At 41.6% G+C, this 16,786-nt stretch overlaps 1 protein-coding gene across 1 annotated transcript in view; it reads right to left on the reverse strand.

Annotated features, from left to right (window-relative positions):
- HSPBAP1 (HSPB1 associated protein 1) overlaps window positions 1-16,786 on the reverse strand; it is a 44,339-nt gene that overhangs the window by 26,743 nt on the left and 810 nt on the right. Inside the window, exon 2 of the mRNA XM_054176305.1 lies at window positions 3,495-3,680. Coding sequence (XP_054032280.1) covers window positions 3,495-3,680 — 186 coding nt within the window. The remainder of the gene's footprint in view (window positions 1-3,494; window positions 3,681-16,786) is intronic.

The following is a 16,786-nucleotide window of genomic DNA, read 5'->3' on the forward strand; positions in this document are numbered from 1 at the left end:
AAAGGTGGTTGTAGCCAGAAACGGGTTGGTCTCTTCTCTCTAGCAACCAACACCAGAACAAGAGGACACAGTCTCAAGCTGTGCCAGGGGAAGTTTAGGCTGGAGGTGAGGAGAAAGTTCTTCACTGAGAGAGTCATTTGTCATTGGAATGGGCTGCCCAGGGAGGTGGTGGAGTGACCGTCCCTGGATGTGTTCAAGAGGGGATTGGACGTGGCACTTGATGCCATGGTCTAATCATGAGGTTTGTGGTGAAAGGTTGGACTCCATGATCTCTGAGGTCTCTTCCAACCTTGGTGATACTGTGATAGGTCAATAGTTGGACTTGATGATCTTGGAGGTCTTTTCTAACCAAATCAATTCGATTATTCTATGATTCTGACTCAGTGGCAGAAGTGGTCCTGTCTAGTCTTAAGGCAATTCATCTATAGTAAACATGGGAGGAATATCAGAGAAATCAATACAATTTTAGTTGTTTTCTCCTGTTGCTTTTTCTAACCACATCAGTGCCTCTGCTTCATCAGGGAAAGTTAGCATGAGCAATGTTAGAAAGAGAGGCCCTTGCTGAAAAACAATGTTAAGCATGCAAGAGTGCTATCAACCATCTTCCAAAAGACAGTGGCACATGAAATGTATTACATTATTTCAGACTGTGAGATGGCATGGCTAATGACTTCACTAATACATCCTTACAATGCAAATTTTTTTATAGCATCATAGGTCTCATTCAGTTACAATAGAACCCCTGAAGGCTCTACCCATCTTCTTGAAGACATTTCTAGCTTTCATTAGCATAAAATGGAGGCTCCTGGAGACAAACTGATTGCTGCCTAGGGATTGATGCCTTCAGAAAAAAAACCCACAAAATACAAATAGATGCAACTTCCAGATACAAATTCCAATTCAATTCCACTCTGTATCTCCAGTGACTACAAGTCATTAATTGACTCTTATCTACTTAGTTGTTAGCATGAGTCCACCATTTAGCTACATAACACTCCATCACTTCCATCAGAAGATATCTCAGTTGTAATGCCTACTAATTAATGGAGACTAGGACCAAAACTATCCTTTTACCTGGTAAGCCTGAGACATGTTAATAAGGTATCAAGGAAAATGTTTTCATTATTGGCAATGGGATGCTTTTCACAGGGAATGCAACAACTGGCTGATACCTCACTGAACTACTGAAGTATTGCTGTGAAGATGTGCACCATCTGGCGGCCAGTCACCAGCGGCGTCCCCCAGGGATCGGTGCTGGGCCCCATCCTCTTTAACATCTTCATTGATGATCTGGATGAGGGGGTTGAGTCAGTCATCAGCAAGTTTGCAGATGACACCAAGTTGGGAACAGATGTTAGTCAGTTAGAGGGTAGAAAGGCTCTGCAGAGGGACCTTGACCGACTGGACAGATGGGCAGAGTCCAATGGGATGGCATTTAATAAGTCCAAGTGCCGGGTGCTGCACTTTGGCCACGGCAACCCCATGCAGAGCTACAGGCTGGGGTCAGAGTGGCTGGAGAGCTGTCAAACAGAGAGGGACCTGGGGGTGCTGATTGACACCCACCTAAACATGAGCCAGCAGTGTGCCCAGGTGGCCAAGAGGGCCAATGGCATCCTGGCCTGTATTAGGAATAGTGTGGCCAGCAGGAGCAGGGAGGTCATTCTGCCCCTCTACTCTGCATTGGTTAGGCCACACCTTGAGTACTGTGTCCAGTTCTGGGCCCCTCAGTTTAAGAAGGACATCGAGTCACTTGAACGTGTCCAGAGAAGGGCAACAAGGCTGGTGAGAGGCCTTGAGCACAAGCCCTATGAGGAGAGGCTGAGGGAGCTGGGATTGTTTAGCCTGGAGAAGAGAAGGATCAGAGGTGACCTCATTGCCCTCTATAACTACCTGAAAGGTGGTTGTAGACAGGAGGGGGTTGGTCTCTTCTCCCAGGCAACCAGCACCAGAACAAGGGGACACAGTCTCAAGCTGTGCCAGGGGAGGTTTAGACTCGAGGTGAGGAGGAAGTTCTTCACTGAGCGAGTCATTCGTCATTGGAATGGGCTGCCCAGGGAGGTGGTGGAGTCGCCGTCCCTGGAGGTGTTCAAGAGGAGATTGGACGTGGCACTTGGTGCCATGGTCTAGTTGTGGGGTCTGTTGGAACAGGTTGGACTTAATGATCCTTGGGGTCTCTTCCAGCCTTGGTTATACTGTGATACTGTGATACTGTAATGTATTAACCCTACACTTCAGTTATCCCATCTGGAGAAAGTGAATAAACATCTGTTTTCCCAAAAAGCAGCCGAGGAATCACTAATCCATGTTGGTAAAATGGTTTGAAATCCTATAATGCCAAGCATTTTCCCTCTAATGCTCCTTTCTGTTTCATCACTTCTCTTGCAAGAACTCACCACGAAATAATATGGTCAGGATGATGTGGGGAAAGCAAATTTCACACAGTGAAGTAAAATAATGTGATGTAATCCTACCACTTCTGTAAGAACTGGCAGACCCTTAGCTGGAGTCTTTGTGCAGACTCTACATTCAAGGAAAAGGTAGTAGTCCAAATGAAGAAGTACAGAGTACAGAAAGGAGAGCTAGGTAGGGGTCTAAAAAAACATGACTTACATAGAATATTTTTTAAGAACTGGGTTTGTCTGGTCTAGGGTTAAAAAATAGATGGAAGGGAGACAAGTTATTTTAGGCAACAGGGAGAAAGTACACAGCAAAATGTATTTTTGTATGTGATTGGGAGGGGAAAGGAGGCACAGGGCATGAATAAAGCAATGCACAACCTCTAAAGCGGCAAACAAATTGCCACCTTGGAGCATGTTTCTGGCATCTTTCCTTCCAAGTATGAAGCTCTATCTGTCCATGGATAGACTATAACTAATACTGTGTAGCTACAGATAGAATTAAATTGTAGTACTTGATTTTAAGTGCACAAAACTGTGTTTCTCCCATGGCATGTTCCTAGATGTTTGAGTGAATCTGGGGGGTTAGAGGTGAAATTATTGTACTGGCATCAAGTGAAATTGTTAATGCTTTGTAGGTGCTTTCAATAGCATCTTTCATCACAGGACATTAAAATACTGAAAGACACCACAGTCTTATAAAACTTCTGGAGGAAGGTGAGAATCATTGCCATTTTACAGATAAAAACCCCAATCCAGACTAGTTAGTTGGCTAGTTTAACGCACTCAGGTTTTGTGGATATGGAAGCTTAGTTCACATGAACAGCTGAATGGTGTAGAGGACTGGGATCACACACACACTACAAAGCAAGAAAAGAACACTGAGACACTTGATCTTAGGTGTCTAGTGTTACTCACCAAACCTCCTACCAACAATAAACATGTAAGAGAGTTCCACTGTTGGTTAAATCCCATGTCCTAACAACAACACCTGCAGTGAAAAGCAATACATCTGAACAGTGGTAATGGAGAGGCAGAGAACTGCAGAGCCTGTAAGTGAGAGCTGTGGCATGCAATGCCTGTGCACTTCAATCTCACCTAAATCCACTGTCTTCAGACCTAGCCTAAACTGGATCGTCTTTCCATCCAGCACCGCAGAAAGGTGTTCCGCATTCCAGCGCAGGGCTGGCCAGTCACCAACCATGTTACAGAAGACTGCAGGTTGCTGTAGAGCCATCACAAGTTCCTTGGCTTTCTCAGGAGTAAATGGCTTTACATCCTCACCTACATAAAATAAAAAACAGCTGTAGAGAGATGATTTATGATACATGAAGTGTTACTTACCACATCCCACAGAATGGGCAGCATTAAGCCCTAACACCTCCTTTGTTTAGAGAGTTGCTTTATCACATTTCAATTGTATTTTATTTTTTTAAAGTAATTTCTACTGAAAACACTGAAAGAACCTTCTTATATTACATTAAAGTTTAAAACAGTGTATTCATAGTATCATAGTATCAGTCAGGGTTGGAAGGGACCACAAGGATCATCTAGTTCCAACCCCCCTGCCATGGGCAGGGACACCCCGCTCTAGATCAGGCTGGCCAGAGCCTCATCCATCCTGGGCTTAAACACCTCCAGGGGTAGGGCCTCAACCACCTCCCTGGACAGCCCATTCCCAACTCTCATGGTGAAGAACTTCCTCCTCACATCCAATCTGAATCTCCCCACCTCCAGCTTCATTCCATTCCCCCTAGTCCTATCACTACCTGATATCCTGAGAAGTCTCTCCCCAGCCTTCTTGTAGGCCCCCTTCAGATACTGGAAGGCCACAATTAGGTCATATTAGCATACAAAATGTAAAAACCAAACAACAACAACAACAAACCAGGCATGTGCTTAGAATTTTCACTTGTAGCTTAGGCAATAAAACACTGTAGGCAAACAGTTTAGAATTAGGCCAACACTAAAAACCCCTTACAAGTAACGTCCAGAATTTATAGAACATGAATTTTACGAGGAAGTCTTCCTGCATGGCATTCTTTCCAGGATGCACAGTGAATTGTCAGGGAGAGCAAACCAGGTTCCTCTGCATTTTATTTAAACTAACAAACAGCAGCATTACAAAACCAGCAGGTATCTTTGGAGGGTTGAGAACTTCTTCTAATTTTTTCATTCATTCTAGAATTTTAGAAATAGAAAAGTGTGCCAGCCAAAGAAGTAAACTAACTCAAGATTTCCATTTACTCCTTTGCTCTTTAGAGATTTATATGCCCCACTGAAACTGTCAGGCTGAAATGCTGGCAACCTTGAATAAACTCAGCACTTTCAGAACAGCTTCTCTTTAGGGATATATTGAGAAGAAAACCTGATTAAAAAAAAAAGCAAACCAAACTCAATCCAAAACATAACAGCTTTATAGAGCTGAAACACTGGACTGCAACTTTGGATCATTAAAAAAAATATATTCATTATTTTAACCTCTATTGAGTTTAACTCATCCAGAATTTTTATCTGTATCGTGCTTAAGATTTAACATACTGCATCAATTTGTATGGTGCCCCATGACTCCTAACAGCTCGTTTAAAACAAACCAACCAATTCCATCACGCTGCTTAGGAGTCATATTCTGATCTGGAATGCACAATGGGTTAAAAAATACAGAACTGGAAATTTCCTTTACTGATGGTTGTCTCTTGCTACTTCCTATGTGTGGGTGGCGGGACAGGTAGTGGAGAAGCGGCCAGTCTCACACTGGGCAGCCTTTGGTGCCAGCTGGGAGAAAGACAAAAGACTGGGAACAAGGTTACTGAGGAAGGCTCTACAGACTTATGTCAAACAGAACAGTTTAAAATAAATCTATGAATGTTAAGTGTGAATGGCAGGGATGAGAGGAGCCCTTGCAGGCAGTATGCCCTTTGGAAACTTTGTGACTCTCTTCTTTTGTCAGGGTTTATACCCCGCTATAGGTACTTAACAGTTGTCTAAAGTAAGCTGCTGTCCTCACACAAACTCAGTAGGAAGTATCAGGGCTGGAGTTTCCTACATTCTCCCATGGACCTCCAGGGAAACCAAATGCTTTTTGCTTTTCACTCGTGAAAACTCCATCTGGAAGCATTAGTTAAAACTAAAGACCCCCAATAATTTACCTTCAAGGAAGATAAATTTTCTCAATGGCTGCTCTTACTTAAGGCAGAGAACAGGTGGGGTTTGGTTTGTTTTCCATAATTCTCCTTGTATGCAGAGCAACACTCGACAGGATAGTGTTGCTGTGACACAGAGAGATCTCTGACACTTGGCCTTCAGTCTCGCGCTCTAGCAACTTGTGCAACCAGGACATAAGGAGGCCTCACAGGGACCGTATGTCTTACCATATGGTCTTCCCTACCCCTGGAAGGAGGCTATGGGGGCTCCTGAGCGATAGGTTAACATACCTAGACAAAGATAGTACAGAGAATGCAGAAAGGCCGTTTGCAGACATAATGGCACATGCTGGTGTGCAGGTACCAGGAGCTGGCTGTAACAAGGCTAAAGGTTAAAGCGTGGCACATGATGCTGTTCAAAGACTTAGGCAAGACTTGGACCTGATATGAATGCTCCTGGAGTGTTTAGGAAAGACCTTCTGTCTTTGACCAGTGCCATTAAAATATGCCAAAGCAGCTTTCACGATGCAGGCACTGGCTGCTTACATACCTTTCAGATTTTCCAATTCATAAATCATTCCTGCTTAAGCCAAGTTTATGGCTACATGGCTGCTTTTTGACTACTCAACTGTTTTTGAGGGCAGCATCTTTAATTATTTTAGAGGATGTAAATCCAAAGAAATGCAAGAAACTAGTGGCACTTTTTTCAAGGATTTTGTAAAGCTGCTTTTTTTTCCCCATTTGAAAAAGCTTCAGGTTTATCCTGCAGCTTCAGTCAACAGTTGGGATGTGCTATGAAAGCAGAAATTTTACTGAGATACAGGAAGGCTCATTGAAGCCAGCTGTTGATTGAATTCTGTATAGCTTTCTAATGTGATTTCCATATGGATAATGTTCTTCTGAAAGGTGTGGCTTTAACCACAGCGAATACACAGTGGGGAGCTCAGAGCTCAAGCTAGTGGGAGAGTTTCTATCAGTGCCAAACAAAAAAATACCCCACAATTAGATTAAATAACCTCCCCACTGAATGTTGGCTAGAAGATTTTGTCATGTCACCATGCTTCATTCAGCTGTAAACCTCTTTCCCTATAAAATTTAGAAACAATAACAGAGGACAGTCTTGGGGAAGATGCTAAGTTCTATCTTCAAACAGTACAGATAATCACATGCAATATACCTGATATGATCAACAGTGAAGGCTGAAACATTTCAGACAATGTAAAGCGTTAAATAAATGAACATAAAGAGTTTTTTGCAAAGACAAATGGGGATTCTTGCTGGTTTTGTGCAAAGAATCTTTAATTGTCTTGATTCAGTTTTATGTATTCCTTGGTGAGAACAGCAGTCAGCTAAATGTAATTATTTCCCCATAATGTTTGTCATGAATCTCTAAATGGCAGTTAGAAAAAAGGCACATGATAAAAGGTAAGTATCATATGGTATATCAAGTAGATATTATGATAATCTGGAGAACTGAAGGTATCTCATGAAAGACAGATTAGCACAAAAAATCTTGTCATTTAAAATAATAATAGTAATCTTTTCCTCAGTTGTTGTTATCATAGCTTCACAAAGACCTCTAAGCTGGGCTCTTGCTTCTCAGTATATCCTAACCTGAAATTGGTGGTAACTGATTCTTAGGCAAAACCTGAGGTTGTATGGCATATATAAGAGCATACACTTTAGACATGGCTATATGTAAGTAAAAGGTGTATAAATAAAATGTATTGCAAAGAAACAAAATGCCCATAGCACATCTTGGGCATTTAGATATCAAATTCCATGGGGACATTAGCTTGAAGGAGAGAAGAAAAATGCCTATTTCCTTTGAACAGAAAAGCTCTGTTGGAGGCTTCATTTTCTCAGTTGTACTCTGATCCAAAAGAGAAAAGGAATACTTTAAATTAGTTCTTTCTATCAGGCTCAACAAACGATGTGGTTTCACAGTACAAAAGGAAGAAGGAATAATTTATCTCCTGTTTTGACTTTACACAAGGCATGTGTAGAATCCAACCAGGAACTGAAAAACCAAACCAAGTTTTAGCTCAAGTTTTGTAATTGTGACAGCTTACTTTTTGGCGGAAAACGTAGGTGTTCCTTTAGAGAGGTAACATATTGCAAATAGAGACAGTGTGTGCTTGCAGCCCAGAAGGCAAATCACATTTTTGGCTGCATCAAAAGATGCTCTGCCAGCAGATCCAGAGAGGTGATTCTACCACTTTGCTCTGGAGAGCAGGAGACCTCACCTGCAGTACCGTGTGCAGGTCTGGAGCCCTCAATATAGGAAGGATGTGGACCTGATGGAGAGGGTCCAGAGGAGGGCCACAGAAATAATCAGGGGCTTGGAGCACCTCTGCTATGAGGACAGGCTGAGGGAGCTGGGGTTGTGCAGCCTGGAGAAGAGGAGGCTCTAGGGAGACCTGATAGCAGCCTTTCAGTACCAAAGCGGGGCCTCCAGGAAGGATGGGGAGAGACTGTTTACAAATGCCTGCAGTGACAGGACAAGGGGCAATGGCTTCAAACTAGAGAAGGACAGATGTAGATGGGATATCAGGGAGAAGTTCTTCACTACAAGGGTAGTGAAACACTGGAACAGGTTGCCCAGGGAGGTGATTGAGGCCACTTCCCTGGAGATATTCAAGGCAAGGCTTGACAAGGCCCTGGGCAGCCTGGTCTAGTTGGGGATGTCCCTGCTGACCATGGGGAGGTCAGACCAGGTGACCTTTGGAGGTCCTTTCCAGCCTGGACCATTCTGTGATTCATGTTATGATTCTATGATCTTCCAGTTAAAAAACCAAAGCTCGCCAGTAGTCTTTACATGAAGCATTGTCAAGTATGAAGATGCAACCAGACTCAGCACTGAGGGCTGGTAAAAGAAAGTACTTTCCAGTAGATTTTGAGCTTCTGAGAGAGAAAATAATTTAATGTTACCGATTAACAATTTTTCTGAATAACTGAGTGGGGTTTGAGAATAAAGAGTTTAGCACAGCAGGCAGTCTGACAAAAAGTGGACTTGATCAAAGTTATTCAGAAGTTAAATGTACTGTCATTAAAAAGCTAAATGTACTGTCATTCATTAAAAATAATTCAGCAAATTAGAAGAGTTCATTAGTGCATAGTAGTTGGCTTCTGCCAAAACACCCTGCTGTGCAAATATGAGACTTAATTGAGAGGTATTAAAATTATTTTCTAAAAGAGGGAGTACAAGGAACTCCTGGTAACATATTTGGTATAAGCATCATCAAATTGCTTTTCTCGCATATATGTAATGCTTCATTAGCCTCATTTATTAAAAATATTAAAGAAATAAGAAGCTAAAAGAAAAATTAAGTATTTTGAATACATGAACTCAGAGCAGCCAGGTCACTCAAAACATCAACTATTTAACCATCCAACAGCCAGGAGTGGGAAAGTAGAAGGGATGGGGGAGGATGGTGAAACTCCCCAAACCAAAGCGAAGTGGCTTGGTTTGGAGGTCAGACTTAACGATTCCACAGTACATTAACTCTGTAAATTAAAAAACAGCTTTAAATAATTTGCATGTGATTACAACGTTATGCACTATAATCAGCCTACCCTGAGCAAAGAGAGTGCATCTAAATACACGAGTAGTTTCCAGGACATACTGTATGAACATCTAGGTATTATTTCCTGACCAGTTATTGCTGTTGCTATTATTTTTGACTCCAGGAATGTCAATACTGCAGATGCAGTGTAGCTAAGGGGTGTCTAACCCAGATTTGTTACTGAAGGATAGTTAGCAGTTGCATGGAGCCTCTCAGGATAGACAGTCTGGACTGGTAAAACTGGCACCTGAATCTTACTCTAGTAGCCTGAAGTCAACACACCCCTTGTCCTCTGTATCTGCTACTGTAGAAGGAAGGCATCAAAAGCAGAGGCCAAAAGAGGAATTTGTATTTGCACTCACTTTCCAGTCCTCCTGTGGCAAGGCTGAGCATCTTACAGTTTTTCTTACAGTAAGTCTGAGTGACTCAAGACATGAAGTAAGGCAAGAGCATGGGCTAAGCCCTCAAACCTCAAACTGCCCTTCTGATAATGGAAAGGAAACAGCTGCCAGACTTCATAGGGGTGGAGCAAAAGGCTGATCCTGGGAGGGACTTCCCACCCCTGCTCTAAATAACAGCACATCATCTCAGATATACATTTATGAAATTCATTCCTCAATCCCCTAGGGCTCATCCTAGAAAGCTCTTCTTGAACCCCCAGCCAGCTCCTGCCTGTTGTCTCTTCTCCTCCCATCCTATAGTACACTTTCAGAAAGCAGTCATGTCAGTTTTCAGCTAACTGGATGTTCAATGACCTCAGCTCTTCTGGTCCCTTCTAGCAGAAGAAATACTTTCACTGTTTGTCTTTGCAGCTCCTGCCTGTATCTTCTCCATTTGAAGTACCACCTTCCCCTCCCAATCCCCTAAACCCAGGAAAATTAGGAAATTAGAAATAGAAATCATACTAAATGCATTTCCAATGAACTTTGTGTGCTTCTTATTGGCAAAATTTCTGAAGGCAAAGTGGAAACAATGAAACTGCAGCACTTGTCAGATAACTGGCATTTCATTTTCTTTTGAAGGAAAAGACTATAATCTTTGACCAAAACCTTCCATCAGGATATAAAATAGTTTCTCCAAAGGAGAGACCATTCTTCCTTAAGTTAGGCTGCTACAATTCCACCTTTCCGTCTATTTGGAGTGTAAATGACACCCACCTGCTGCTGAGGAAATATAGTAGCAAAACCATTTCTTCCCAATACTCCACTGGCACTGATACACATTTCTCACATTTACTAACAGACGGGCAATATAATACAAAATTTAACATAACATTAAGATTGAAGGTAAGAGGACTGCCACATCTGAAACTAACATCTATATTTCTAAGAACAAAAGAATCTGTGTTGAAAGTAAAGTTTATTTCCCTTTCTTTTTTCTAATCTCTGTTACTAGTTAATATGAATGCACTATGCTTGAAGTGATGAATCATAGAATCAGTCAGGGTTGGAAGGAACCACAAGGATCATCTAGTTCCAACCCCCCTGCCATGGGCAGGGACACCCCACTCTAGATCAGGCTGCCCAGAGCCTCATCCAGCCTGGGCTTAAACAACTCCAGGGATGGGGCCTCAACCACCTCCCTGGACAACCCATTCCAGGGCTTCACCACTCTCATGCTGAAGAACTTCCTCCTCACATCCAGCCTGAATCTCCCCACCTCCAGCTTCATTCCATTCCCCCTAGTCCTATCACTACTTGAGATCCTGACAAGTCCCTCCCCAGCCTTCTTGTAGGCCCCCTTCAGATACTGGAAGGCCACAATTAGGTCACCCTGGAGCCTTCTCTTCTCCAGACTGAACAGCCCCAGCTCCTTCAGTCTGTCCTCATAGGAGAGGTGTCCCAGCCCTCTGATCATCCTTGTGGCCCTTCTCTGGACCCATTCCAGCATGTCCATATCCCTCTTGTAATAGGGGCTCCAGAACTGGATGCAGTACTCCAGGTGGGGTCTCACCAGAGCTGAGTAGAGGGGGAGAATCACCTCCCTTGCCATGCTGACCACATTTCTTTTGATGCAGCCCAGGATCTGATTGGCCTTCTGGGCTGCAAGTGCACATTGAGAGCTCATGTTGAGCTTCTCGTCCAACAGCACTGTATAAAATCCCCTGTCAGAAACTGTAACCATTTATGACTCTGTTGTTGTCCTGTCCTGCAAACATGACTGCCAAGAGCTTCAAAATTACATCAACAAAAGAATCTAAATCTTCTAAAATACACATTTCCCCATAATCAATAGCATTCTAAATACAGGGGAGGTTCCCACAAGCTGTAGTCAATACAACTGAGCCTTTTGAATTTGATCTACAAAAGGGTTATGATGGAAGTACACATGACAGTTCACTATTACACCACATAGGACACAAACGATGAGTCAGAGGTAGAATTGTCAGAATGAAATTATATTTTGAAGGAATAAAAGAAGTATTTTTGAATGACATAAATTATTGAATTGAAAGAAACCAGAGAGACTCACCATGTGAACTTCAAGAACAGTTTATGAAATACACAATAAACCATCTGAACCACCAGGATATTAAGTGTAGGAGGCACCAACCCTAGAAGCCAGGTTGGATGGGGTGTTAAGCAGCCTGGTCTAGAAGGTATCCCTGCCCATGGCAGAGGGTGTGGAACTAGATGATCTTTAAGGCCCCTTCCAACCCAAATGATTCTATGATGACTCAGGGAATGCAATTATTATAGGAATATTAAACAAGAAGCATGGCCATTATTCCATCAGTTTACATAATTCCATTTCTTTCATCTTGAGTAGAAAAAGCAGAAGTGAGCTTAACCTTTGTTTCAAGCTGCTGTTTGTCTTTATAGATTCTCATGCAGCAACATGAAATTTGCCTGCAAAAAGCTGTTACCAATGTATGTTTTGAATCCTGGGGGTTCATACAAAAAAATTCAACACCTTTCTTTGCCATAATACAGAGCTAAGGATACATTCAGCCTCATGCAGCTCACCAAATGTGAACTACCAAGCTCTTACTAACTTGATTTTCCAACTTCAATATTTCATTAATATCAGTTCTGGTTTTTTTAATATAAACATGAAACATAAAAACCAGACTCTGTTTTCAATGAAAAAGCACAACCTTGTTACACAGAAGCTTATCTTTCACAACTTTATAATACAAAAAAAACTGCCGCTAGTGGTGTCAACCTATCTTTGCCATCTTCCCTCCAGAGATTTTCTCCTTCGTTTCTTTTTTAAATAACAACTGCCTGCAAAGTTTCTTTATCTGTAAACACCAGGAGCTAAATATCAGAAAAGATCAAGGGCTCCGTAGGCCCAAATCTGCGCTCTGATGTGCACGAACTCTTGTTCTAATCAGCTGCACCTGCTTTTCTGGAGACTGAAGATGACCTTTAATTTTAGAAGAAACCATGGCAATGCTGCTGCTTTGAGTTTTGGAAGCTTTCTGCAATATGCAGAATTTTCCAAAACTCAGCATTTGTCAACCTGTTAACATATCTGGAAAAGTCCCTTTCAGCAAAGGAGTTTCAATATTGTCAGATTCCTTTTAAACGTTACTGTTACTGTGTCAACCACTGACTAATTCAATGTTAGTATTAGAGGCAACAATGTCTTCTATATCCAGTCTTCAAAACCACATCGTGCTTAGAAATTTAAGATAACCCCCTGAACATTAGCAAAACAATGAAAGTACAGAAGGTTGAAGTTGCACTTTTACAGCAAGACATCCAAACTGCTTTACCACTGCTCTGGTTGAAATCATCTAGTAGAAATCAAAACCTTGTGCTACCATATCTACTCCCAAGAATCTCATTGTGTCTGTGATCACAGAGCATAGAATAATCTCATCTTAAAGCTTATATACCCCGGTTCAGAGAAGCAGAGACACAGAAATCTATTTCTCCTCTTTCTACACAGAACTACATGAGAGTCATATTTCCAAACAGACAAACATTTTGTAATATTATGTCTTCAATACAGATCTGCACCCAAACACATACACAGACAATCAGGTCTTCAGAAGGTTCCTATGGAGAGCACACATCATACTTGTGGTACAACAGCCAAGTATGACCAGCCAGACCAACTGAAACAAATTCCCTAATGCCTACCATTGTTAATTGCATCACAACGATAATTTATTCCTTGCTGCTTTGATGTAAGACAGTAGAACAATTACAAAGTCTGATAAAAAATGAGAAGGAGAGATAGAATGGACAGACCAATACCAGAGCAACATGAATAGCTTTACTTGCTGGCACCAGAGACAATGAGATCTACATTGAGGCAGTCTGAGATCAAGACAGGTGGAGAGTTTCACCCTGTATTCCAAACTCAAGCCTAACATTCTCATGTGGCTCAGTTAATTTCTATCATTCTCAGGTTTTCAGGAAGGTAGGAAACCACCAGTCTTTGAAACTGGATTTCCATCATACAACTTTGGGATGCAAAATACTCTGTGGATGTTGTGTGCAGTTACCTGCACGTTGTGCCCCTGAATAACATGGAAGAATACAAAGACCACGATCTGATGAGGTTGCAGGTTCAACATAATGTCCCTAAAACACCTAGAACACTGATCCTGAAGGCTAAGTGAGGTAGGGAAGTAGTCATCAAAATGAGCTTGGATGAAAGGCATGCAGCTTCCACTTTCCACTCGAAGATACAATCATACTCTATGTGCTCATTGTCAAGCTGGTGACAAATGGCAGAACAAGCAGAAATGGGAGTACAAAAAGATTCAAATGTACTCAAAGCCCAAGTCAGGTGTGACTTCTGCATACCCCTTTTGAGAGCTACAGTAAAGAATGAACACGGTGGTCAACAGTGAATCTGGTGAGATATCTTTCATTGGTCAACCACAAAGCTAGACTGTACAAGAAAAAGGAGCACCCCCACATCTCCCTAAAGAACCTTCCAATAGGCCCTGACTCACCACAGACCTAGAATCATCTCCACTACAATGGTTACTTTGCAATGTAGATACACAGCCTGCAATCAAAGAGGTATAAAAGAATGCCCACCATTTTTGTTTGTTGTTAGTAGAAAAAAAGGAGAAGGACTGTAAGACCTTTTTCCTCTTGAAGAAAATTTTTGTATGATGTTAGAGCTGGAAGTTCACTTAGCTGTCAATAAAAAGAAAAGTGAGAAAAGATGATGAAAGGTACAGAATGCATGATTGAAGGTGCTCGAATTAAGGTCAAACCAGAGATCCTGAACATCCTGTTTCTAAGTAACTAAAAAGAAAGGAATGTCAAAACTTGATGAGGGAAGAATAAGATTTGCTTAAATCTCACAGGCTCGCTTTCATAGATGTTGCTTATGACAGGGGCTGTAAAGAAGAGAACTATTACAGCTCCCTGCTACACTAGGACTGTTTATGGCAGCTTTGAAACAGTATTGTCACAACTTCATCTAAGTCCAGAAGCTGAGAAAAATCCCTGGAAAACAGGCCTCTTGTGGGATGCTGGAAGGAACAGTCAGAATTGGCCAATTGCCACTTTGGAAACTTTGAATAAATCTTGTGTCATGCCCATTTCATGCCAAAATGTTTCTCACCTTTGTAGGGTATGCAATCAATGGCTACTTGTCAGATGCAACATGTGAGTTGAACAAGAAAGTGCAAGATTGAACACGATGTTAGGAGTTGTTGGGACAGAGGGGTAAGAAACAAGGAGTTGCTCAATTCTCTGAAAGCGTAAGAAACAAGGGATGCTCAAGTTCATCAAATCTCTCTAAAGAAAGTCACATGGAGAGAACATCAGCTAAACCCTGATGTCTGGAGCAAGCAAATGGCACTTCACAATGCACTAAGAACTGGGGGTTGTACCACAGGGTCGATACTCTCCTGGGCTGCTCAGCTCAACCATGACATGACAGGTGTGTTTAAGCTGAATTAGATTCTCCAGATGCCTCAAGGTTATAACAAACCTGTCAAAGGCTTCGGTTTATCTTAATAAGCCAGGCTTAAATCAGCACAGTCTAGGTGCCAAGTCATAAGCAGATCAGCCAGACCTGCCTCAGGGATGGGATGAGTATTTGGAAGCACTAACAGCTGCAGCCATATAATTTTTATCCATCACCACTAGTCTATCAGAGCTCCAGGCAACCTACTCCTCCTAAAATGAATTCCAGGAGGTTTTAGGCCAGACACAGGCAGATAGGCATGAATATGGAGATGCAACTACCTTGAGAGCTTTTAGGTTTGAAATGGAGGCAACCAACAAGGGATATGCTATCATGGTTGGGCTTCTGTACCACCATTTCACATCTAGGCACCATTAAGTCCATGCAAGTAGACGTGAAAGTTCTGAGCCAGGAGACAAAACAACCTTTCCACTTTTCTAAATATATGTGCACTTCATTTGATAATATTCAAATCTCTTTAGCTACATTATAATGAGGTTAAAGCAAGAAAAGATTTCCCCACCCCAAATATTACAAATGCCAGTAATGAGAACAGTAAAAATGTCACCACACAGAGAAAAGAGTGAAATTAGCATATTTAGAGAAGTATTATACCCCTGAGTAAAATAATGCAATCAGCTAGCTGCAAGATAAAGCTAATTTGGTTTCCAACAGTTTATCAACAATGCAGTGCTCCCTTACATTAACAAATTTAAATGGTACCATATCCTGCAAACAAGAATAATTCACACAGAATATTACACTGTGTTAATTAAATAGCTGGAATAGAAAAGGTCAGGCCATGACTGAAAGATGCACATATGGGTTGTAAAGCTATGAAAAGATGGAGTGATTTCAAATCAAGCAATTAAAATAACTTTAAAAATTATTAAATCAACAGTAAATACAACTGGATTTTCTAAGCCTGTTTTTACAGCTCATTTCTTTTGTCACTCTTTCTTAGAAATTTCTTTCTGGCTGACCCATGCAGGAGTCAAAATACCTTTAAACCCATCATAAGATGAAGTGATCTGGGTAAGTTACTAAAGAGTTATCCTGCTTAGATGCAAGCTTTCATTTTACTGCGCGGCTAGTAAGAGGCAAGAGGCAAGTTCTGCAGTTAAAGGACACAGCAAAGCCCCACTCGCCACTAGAGCAACCAAGGAACCCCCACAATTACTAGAGTTAATTGAGAAATGTTCTCAGATAAATATTTTTCCCCTTTACTTCTGCAAATGCCAGCACTTCAGCATAATGCTTAATTATAGTAGTAACACAGCCATTTTAAACTGATAGAACATTTTGGTGTGGGCTAAACTACGCTGAGGTGGTAACATGTGGAAAAGACCTAATGAACCACGGAATTAATCTTATTTGGAGCCCCAAAGCAGTACTGGAATAAGACCATGACCAAATCTGAATCCTGTTGAATATTTTTACTGTGTTTTTGTCACTGCAGCTGTACACAGCAAGCTCAAATTTTAGTTTGTTACCATGCGTATGTTCCACCATTATGTAATTGTGCATGAATTTTCTTTTTCCTGGGCAATTTCTTGAACTTTTCTAGACAAAATCTCCTATTTTCTTTTGGATCATAGTTCTGCTGATTTCAGTTGGTATAAACTCCCTTTTTTGCACCTTCAGTGCAACTTCTAATTTGAACCTCAGTCTAGTGAAGAGTTGTGTGGGCTAGACAAAATGCAATGTCTACATGTTTTGGGAAGAATTTAATGAGAGTGCGTGGTTCTGGCTGCAAAACCATGAGACAGGGACCACGTGTGAAGTTCAGTTGCGC

This window comes from Dryobates pubescens, chromosome 2 (genome assembly GCF_014839835.1).
Source record: "Dryobates pubescens isolate bDryPub1 chromosome 2, bDryPub1.pri, whole genome shotgun sequence".
In the NCBI taxonomy this organism is placed as follows: domain Eukaryota; kingdom Metazoa; phylum Chordata; class Aves; order Piciformes; family Picidae; genus Dryobates; species Dryobates pubescens.